This window comes from Nicotiana tabacum, chromosome 22, assembly GCF_000715075.1.
Source record: "Nicotiana tabacum cultivar K326 chromosome 22, ASM71507v2, whole genome shotgun sequence".
In the NCBI taxonomy this organism is placed as follows: domain Eukaryota; kingdom Viridiplantae; phylum Streptophyta; class Magnoliopsida; order Solanales; family Solanaceae; genus Nicotiana; species Nicotiana tabacum.
This window is the reverse complement of record NC_134101.1, coordinates 21,516,760-21,526,202: the sequence shown is the minus strand read 5'-3', so window position 1 is coordinate 21,526,202 and position 9,443 is coordinate 21,516,760. Positions and strand designations below refer to the sequence as shown.

Here is a 9,443-nt window from a genome sequence, read left to right as displayed (position 1 = left end):
GTTCAAGATAGCGAATAATAGAGGGTGATTCAAACCCAATATATATTCCTAACCTTCTTTGGGGGCCCATCTTACTGTGCTGTGGTGGTGCTACTTGCACATATACAGCACATCCAAAAATTCGTAGATGGACAATATTTGGTTCATGACCAAAAACTAATTGTGACGGAGAATATTTATTATAATGTGTTGGTCTGAGAGGGATAAGTGATGCTGCGTGCAAGATAGCATGGACCCAACCAGTAGTGGGCAATTTTATTTTCATAAGTAGTGATCTTGCTATCAATTGCATCCGTTTAATAAATGACTCTGCAAGGCCATTTTGAGTATGAACATAAGCTACAGGATGTTCAACTTTTATTCCAACTGATAGACAGTAATTATCAAAAGCTTGAGATGAGAATTTTTCAGCATTATTAAGGCGAATAGCCTTTATAGGATAATCTGGGAATTGTGCCCTTAATTGAATTATTTGGGCTAATAACTTTGCAAACGCTAGGTTGCGAGATGATAGTAGGCAAACATGAGACCATCTTGAAGATGCATCTATTAGGACCATAAAATATCTAAATAACCCACTTGGTGGGTGAATAGGTCTACATATATCCCCATGTATACGTTCTAAAAAGGTAGGGGACTCAATGCCAACCTTCATTGGTGATGGTCTAGTGACCATTTTGCCTTGATAACAAGCATCACAAGAAAATTCATCATTTGTAAGAATCTTCAGGTTCTTTAATGGATGCCTATTCGAATTTTCAGTAATTCGTCTCATCATTATTGATCCAGGATGACCCAAACGGCTATGCCAAAGCACAAAAGTATTTGAATCAGTAAACTTCTGGTTTATGATAGAGTGTGCTTCAACTGTACTAATCTTTGAATAATATAAGCCAGAAGATAAAATTGGTAACTTTTCTACAATGCATTTCTGGCTAAAAATATTCTTTGTAATACAAAGATATTCCACGTTCATTTCATCTATTGTGTCAACATGATACCCATTTCGGCGGATATCTATAAAACTCAACAAGTTTCTTCGGAACTTGGAGGAGAATAATGCATTGTCTATAATAAGTTTTGTTCCCTTAGACAGAAATACAATAGTTCTTCCGGAGCCTTCAATCAAACTTATATTACCAGAAATTGTAGAAACATTTGCTTTTTCCTTATGCAAATAAGAAAAGTATTTATGATCTTTGAGTATGGCATGTGTTGTTCCACTATCAATTACACAAATATCTTCATGATTGGTCTTTGATCCAAACATAATTTGAGAATTATCCATATTCTTCAAAATGACATAAACAAAATAAATATGATAGTAAACATTATTATCAAAGCATAACTTTTATTTATGTACAACAATTACATAACCATACTATCTACTACAAACAATAAAAATTAAAATATTTACATTTCTACAGATTCACTATCGATCACATGACTTGTTTCTCCTTCTGGGAGTGCAAAATAATCAGCTACATCCAAATGCATGAAGTCTAAATTATCTTCAGAAATAAAATTTGCTTCAGCATTTTTCTCTGTCTTCTTTAGGGAGGCTTGATACAGCTCAACTAGGTGCTTTGGCGTACGACATGTACGTGACCAGTGCCCTTTTCCTCCACATCTATAGTATGCATTTTCTGGCTTTGCTTCTTGCACCGCTTCATGCTTTTGTTCCTTCATTTTCCACTGCTGGTGGTGAGGAGGGTTCTTTGGTGCATTGTTATTACCACGATTAGAGTTTCCTCTCCGACCACGGCCATGACCACGACTGGGGCCACGTCCTCTTCCACGCTTAGCTTGGTGGAAGTTCGTCTCATTCACTTCAGGGAATGGACAAGAACCAGTAGGTCGACTTTCATGGTTTTTCATTAATAGCCCATTATGTTGTTCGGCTACAAGAAGATGTGAAACAAGTTCAGAATACTTTTTAAATCCCATCTCTCGATATTGCTGTTGCAGGAGCATATTCGAGGCATGAAAAGTGGTGAAAGTTTTCTCCAACATATCATGATCAGTAATATTATCACCACATAGTTTCAATTGAGAAATAATTCTGAACATAGCAGAATTATACTCACTGATAGATTTAAAATCTTGTAGCCTTAGATGAGTCCAATCATAACGTGCCTGTGGAAGAACGACCATCTTCAGGTGGTCATATCTATCTTTCAAATTATTTCACAGTATGACTGGATCTTTAACAGTAAGATATTCCATTTTCAGGCCCTCATCAAGGTGATGGCGTAGGAATATCATTGCTTTGGCACAGTCTTGGTTTGATGCCTGATTTTTATCTTTGATGGTGTCTGCCAGACCCATCGCATCAAGATGAATTTCGGTATCAAGCACCCAAGACATATAACTTTTGCCCGATATATCCAGGGCTACAAACTCAAGTTTAGAAAGATTTGACATTATTTAAAAAAGAAAGTTCGTACCTCTGATACTTTCAAAGTATTTTCTCGAGATGGCAGAGTCTCGTGCTGATAACGTGTTATAAAATAAAGACTATAAAAGAAATAAACTGAAGATAAGTATAAAGGGAGATTGATATTTTATTCAACTTTCAAACTTATGTACATAATGAACTGAAAACTCCTCTATTTATAGAAGAAAGGAAGCAACTGCGAGGCTTTTCAGGAAGCAGCTGCAAGACTTTTCTTTAGCTGCTTGTAAGCTGTCTACATGAGCTGTTTGCAACCTGCCTGTTTAATAAGAAGCTGCTGCAAATCATTTCATTGAGCTGCTTATAACCTGCCTGCATCAGCTGCTTGTAGATAAACTTCAACAGAGTACTAAATGAATAATTTTATTCAGGAATATTATTTATAGCGGAGTAATAAATGAACATCCACAATATAATTATTTTTATAATATGTGGCAATTAGATGACCTCGGGATGCGCAAAACCCTAGTGTATTTTTGTCGGGTTTTCCGCCAAAACACGTAACTGTACCTTCCCAAGAAAAATCTTTACCGTGCGTATACATTACCCTTTATATAAATTGCACCATCTCGCTTTTATCTATCACCCATTCACAAAGATTGGATTTTTATAAGATATCTGGCAATACACTAACAGAAAAAACACAAACAGAATATACTATAGGGGGAATCCATGGCTACTGACCACTCTGATGAGTTAGACCAACTTCTTGATAGTAAGTGGCTCCCCTTTTACCCCGTTTCAGTAATTCATACTTGTAACATGTACTGAATTGAATTGAATTAGACTGGAAACTGACCCCTTGAGTTAATTTTCAGGCGCTTTGGATGATTTTCAGAGCCTCAATCTCACTTCTGCTTCCCAAAGGTCTTTTCTGTTATGCTTTCTCTTGTGGCGTTTATTTAGTCTTTTCCAACCCCCCCCCCCCCCCCCCCCAAAAAAAAAAAAAAGAAATTAAATCTTTTCTTTGGTTTTAAGCTAATGGGGTTTGAATTTTGAGCTGTGATAAACAGGGGGCAGGATATATAAGAAGTTTATTTAGTCTTCTCCAACGGAAAAAAAAAATCTTTACTTCGGTTTTAAGTTAATGGGGTTTGAATTTTGAGCTGTGATTAAAAAGGGTTGATGTTGAATGTAGAAATGGGGATGGAGACAAGAAAGAGAGTTCTTGTATGGCTAGTGAGGTTCAAGGGCTTGGGATGTCGTTGCCTGATTTGAAAGCTAAGAAGAAGGGGAAGCAAAAGGCTTCTAAGGACTCACATGTCTCTGAAGCTCTTGAAAAGCTTAGAGAGCAGACTAGAGAGGCTGTTAAAGGATTAGAATCAGTGGCTGGGCCGAGACCTGGTGTAGAGAGCTTTGGAAGTGATCCAATGATGGAGGAGTGGGCCAAGCAATTTGAGGAGCTTGCTGGTTCTCAGGTATATTTTTCTTAAGTTTCTTGAATGTTAACGTCATTGTTTTTTCACTTCTGATTCTTTTTATCAAACAGTGATTAGTGAAATGTTGAAACTGCAAAATATATGTTTCTTTGTGAAGCTTCATAATTGAATGTGAAGTTTTTTTCATGAAATTTGCAAGACGGCTGATAGATTTTGTTCTCTTACATACTGGAAATTTGGGGAAGGGAAGGGGTGTGGTGAGGAATGACTAGTGAGGATGTTACTGTATTGATATAGTCAGAGAAACCATTTTGCTTCATTTATAGATATAATTAACATTTTCAGCTAAATGATTGCGTTTATGCATGGAGGACTTTTGGTAATGAATTGATGTAACATCTCAATGCCTTCTGATGATTTTAATCGCCCTGCAGATTTTCAAAATTGTTGCAGTCTTGTGTTCTGTTGGCATGTTTAGTATGTTTCAATCGATATACATGCTGTATAAATAGGATCTAATTGCACATGTAGATCTCGTGACTAAGGAAGCTGAATGAATTTTTTTGTTCCAAGGACTGAATTTCATTATATTGTTTGGCCTTGACCAATTACTCTAAAAGTAAAGGACTGCCACCCTTCTAAAGACTCATTAGAGGAATCTATCCAAAATGTGACCCTTTCAATGCCTTTTACATTCTTAGGTCCTGTTTCCTCTACTGTAGAATTCTCTGCTTAGGATTTTGGATTTCGCCATTGATCTCTATGCTACTACTTCAATCAATCGCTGTTTTGACTATCTTTCTTTTCCTGATAAGGAAGCTGTTTGAACTTTGACTATTAACCTTCAGTTTTGGGTGGATGCTGCATTTCATCTTCTTGCTTCCTTCCTATTTAATAATGCAATGGAAGTACATTCATGAATCAAATAAGGAATTAAGGACATATTGGACTGTTAAGAGCAAAGTGCTGAGACATTTGAATGATTTGGATGAGAAAATAGAAGACACTCAATAACTACTCACTACTGGACTTCGAGTCGAGATAGAGTTAACTTCTTGTTACATGTGCAAGTGTGGATTAATGTGTTTATATGTTCAGGAAACTGCATGATTGGCTCGAGATGGATTTCTATGTCTATCATCCCTGAAAGCTGTTCACAGCCTGGATTTGCATTTCATGTTTTGGTTACCTATAGTTAAAAGCAATTCCTGTTGCCTTAATTCTCTTTTGTATTCTCCTTTTCGCTTAATAAGTCAAAATCATTTTTATCAATTGCACCACGATGGTACCTCAATAATACAACATGACTATTACACTAAGCCTCTAAAAAGTCCTTCGAACTATCTAATACATAAAGAGATATTTTTTTTGCACTGAAAAATACAAATAAAATGGAGTAGTAAATAGCTCCTAAAATTTTCAATTCCTTCGATAGTATTCTATCCCATTTCTCCAATCATCCATAATGTGCATGAAGGCACCCCCATATACTCTCTAATGTATATCTTTTCTTATAAATAGTTTCTTCTCACTTGTTTGGAGCGGATTCATAACTATTTTGATCGAGTAATTGCTAGGACATGGAGTCTATCGTAGAGACCATGATGCAACAGCTTCTTTCAAAGGAAATTCTTTATGAACCTATGAGAGAAATTGGAGAAAGATATCCAAAGTGGTTGGAAGACAATAAATCCAAGTTAAGCAGTGAAGAATATGAACGTTATAGACACCAGTATGAACTTATAAGAGATCTAAACAAAGTCTATGAAACTGAGCCAAGCAACTTCAACAAAATTGTCGAGCTTATGCAGAAAATGCAAGAATGTGGCCAACCACCAAATGATATAGTGCATGAGCTTGCTCCAGACTTTGATATATCAACTCTTGGACAACTGTAAGTGCTCTAGTATCTTCAGAATTTCCTTCAAATTTAGTTGCCTGCATTTTGAATCAGTAGTAGTTATAGCCTGGAATTGTAATGTCGTCTTTTCCTTTTTTTACCTGGAGATAGTAGGTCCTTTACAGTTCTTGGCCTATACATATTTCCCTAAATTTTTTGGTTGATGGACTAAAAGCATGCTAGTATCTTGCCTATTCTAGATTTGGGGTAAAGCACTGATTATGTGTCTACTGTGATTTTGGGGTAAAGCGCTGCTTATGTGTCTACTGTGTGTATGATAGTATCCTATCAAGGTCTGAAAGTTCCACATCTTTGGATCAAACTTTTGACTTAATGGAACAGCTCCTGCAAACTGATCCTGGTCTCCTGCTTTCTGCGCAACTGGTAGAACCATTTTCAGTGTTCCAACTCGCCCAAAAAGAAAAAAAGAACTCAATTCAACATGCCAAATCAATGAAAATAATACAGACCAGAGAAACAGTATTGCAATGGTTTGACAGTGGTTGCAATTGGCGACTAGAATGTTAATGGAATGTTATAGTACATAATAATTTCATGTAAAATATGAAAGCTTGCAGATTTGCTTTAGCCTTTATGGAAAGTGAGCTTTTACTCTTCCTCCGTCACTGTTCGTCTTTCCCTTCTCCTATAAAGAACGAGTAAGTTGTTTAAATTATCTCCAGATCCTGCCGTCTGAGATCTGACAACCATCCCAGCTACCAAAGCAAAAGCGGCTGGCTCAAGAACATACTGCTGCATCCTATGCTTAGTAATAAAATAGGAAGAACAAATTGATGGCATATGTCAGATGGGGAATTTCTCATTCTCTAAACCATTGTTACGGTGATTTTTGAATCTTTACCAATCTAATGAGATCTGTCTAAAATATTGAGCCTTCTTAGTTATTCGTCTGTCTAATAGAAAAGACATATTTTAATCATTAGTCTGATAGATGATGTTTTTTGTTTCCGCTTGAAAATGGAACCCTGTAACTGTTTTGATGTTTAGTAGTATCTTCAGCTGTGAATTGTGATTGAGCAGTCTGTACTCTGGTTTTGCAGATCACCAGAGATGCTCGAGTCGCAACAGAACTGCTGTATTATGTGAAGACACTGTTTCGACTATCCTGCTGGCCAGCTTGCTCCTTAAATTGTTCTTTTACCATTGTTACAATATGCGAGGAACATAAGTTATATCTCGATGGAATTCAATTGTGAGGTTATTGCTTATCTCATCTTTCTAATAAATGTGACGTGCATTCTTTTCTTTCGTTTTGGTGACCGTATATGGCATACCTTCCTATGCATAAAATGCTTGGAAAATTTTGAATGGTGTTGCAGGATATTGAACTTTTATCACAGCTCAATTTGTATGTTGAGTTTGGATTTTTTTTTTTTTTTTTTTTTTGCGAAAAATTTAAAAATAGCCATTTTTTCGCCTGGTCAATCAAATTTAGCCACATAATCAAAAGTCAACTATATTTAGGCACTAAATTAGCACAAGAACAATTTGTTGACTAAAATACCCCTACTCTATTTATATAATTTACGCGACAAGACCTCATACTCTGTTTCAGCAGAATCTTGCGGCATCAATCTATAGATTGAAGTAAGCTCTCACAATTGTTCTTCTGATTCTTCGAATTTTCTGGTTTGATCTTCTTATTCTTCACAATGCGTTAATCTATGATTCTTCTCGTTTGTAATTTAGATCGTAACTAATAATATCTGCATTGTTATTTATTGTTATAAATTTATATAAAAAACGTTTATTCTGTGCTTAATTGTATAATATATAAATGTAATTTAATTTCAAGTACTTTATTCTGTCACTAAACACCGAAAATGTTTAGTTCATTAAAACACACACAGTTAAACTGATGGCAGATGAATTAATTGCAGAACAAAACATCCAGTATAATATACTGGACCTTTTTGTATATATATATATATATATTAAACTTACAAACTTCCAGAATATTACATGGAGAGTATGTGTGATTCTAAACTTACAAACACCAAGAATATATCTAAATGTTTAAGATTCACCTACTATCCTGAATAAAAAGATGGAATTTTGTCGTTAGATATGTCAAAACTACAGACTCTCCAGCATATAGTATTGGAGGTATCATTGATTCAAACTACTACAAACAATTATGCATAAAATGGTATAGAACACAACACCAGTATAAAATGCTGGACTTGTCTTAATTAATATGTAAAACTCAGAAACTTCCAGCAGATTATACTGGAAGTATCTGTGATTCAAACCAGAAGAACACATATAAGTTTTTAAGGTTCCCCTAATGTCCTGAATAAAATGCTAAACTTTTATTATTACATAATTGAAAACTACAAACTCTGCATCATATAGTACTGAAGGTATCTTTGATTCAAAACCAGAAAAAATAATGCATAAAATGGTGCAGAACAAAACGCCAGTATAATATGCTGGACGTTTCTTAATTTATCTAAAACTCAGAAACTTCCAGCATATTATACTGGAAGTATCTGTGATTCAAACCAGAAGAACACATCTAAGTTTTTATGGTTCCCCTAATGTCCTGAATAAAATGCTAAACTTTTATGATTACATATGTGAAAACTACAAACTCTGCAGCATATAGTACTGGAGGTATCTTTGATTCAAAACCAGAAAAAATACTGCATAAACTGGTGCAGAACACAACGCCAGTATAATATGCTGGACTTTTCTTAATTAATATCTAAAACTCAGAAATTTCCAGCAGATTATACTGAAAGTATCTGTGATTCAAATAAGAAGAACACATCTAAGTTTTTAAGGTTCCCCTAATGTCCCGAATAAAATGCTAAATTTTTATGATTAAATATGTGGAAACTACAAACTCTGCAACATATAGTACTGGAGGTATCTTTGATTCAAAACCAGAACAAAATACCAGTATAATAGGTTGGAGCTTTCTGAATTGATATGTAAAACTCATAAAATTCCAACGTATTATACTGGAAGTATCTATCGTTTAAAGTAGAAGAACACATCTAAGTTTGTAATGACTTGAATAAAATCCTGGACTTTTGTGATTACAAAACCAGAAAAAATAGTACATAAAATGGTGAAGAACAAAACGTCAGTATAATATGCTGGACTTTTCTTAATTAATATCTAAAACTCAGAATCTTCCAGCAGATTATACTGGAAGTATCTGTGATTCAAACCAGAAGAACACATCTAGGTTTTTAAGGTTACCCTAATGTCCTGAATAAAATGCTAAACTTTTATGATTACTTATGTGAAAATTACAAACTCTGCAGCATATAGTACTGGAGGTATCTTTGATTGATAAACCAGAAAAAATATTGTAAAATGGTGCAGAACATAACACAAGTATAATAAGCTTGACTTTTCTTAATTAATATCTAAAACTCAGAAACTTCCAGCAGATTATACTGGAAGTATCTATGATTCAAATAAGAAGAACACATCTAAGTTTTTAAGATTCCCCTAATGTCCCGAATAAAATGCTAAATTTTTATGATTATATATGTGAAAACTACAAACTCTGCAGCATATAGTACTATAGGTATCTTTGATTCAAAACCAAAACAAAACACCAGTATAATAGGTTGGAGCTTTCTGAATTGATATGTAAAACTCATAAAATTTCAACGTATTATACTGGAAGTATCTGTCGTTTAAAGCAGAAGAACACATCTAAGTTTGTAAT

General features: G+C 34.8%; 1 protein-coding gene across 1 annotated transcript; it reads left to right on the top strand.

Moving 5' to 3' along the window:
• Window positions 1-2,968: 2,968 nt before the first annotated feature.
• On the top strand, window positions 2,969-7,003 carry LOC107820863 (peroxisome biogenesis protein 19-2-like). The gene is made up of 5 exons (XM_075244430.1): window positions 2,969-3,170; window positions 3,274-3,322; window positions 3,594-3,873; window positions 5,412-5,728; window positions 6,796-7,003. Exons 1-5 carry the CDS (start codon window positions 3,128-3,130, stop codon window positions 6,839-6,841), a joined length of 735 nt encoding a protein of 244 aa, XP_075100531.1. The 5' UTR covers window positions 2,969-3,127; the 3' UTR covers window positions 6,842-7,003.
• The last annotated feature ends 2,440 nt before the right edge of the window (window positions 7,004-9,443 follow it).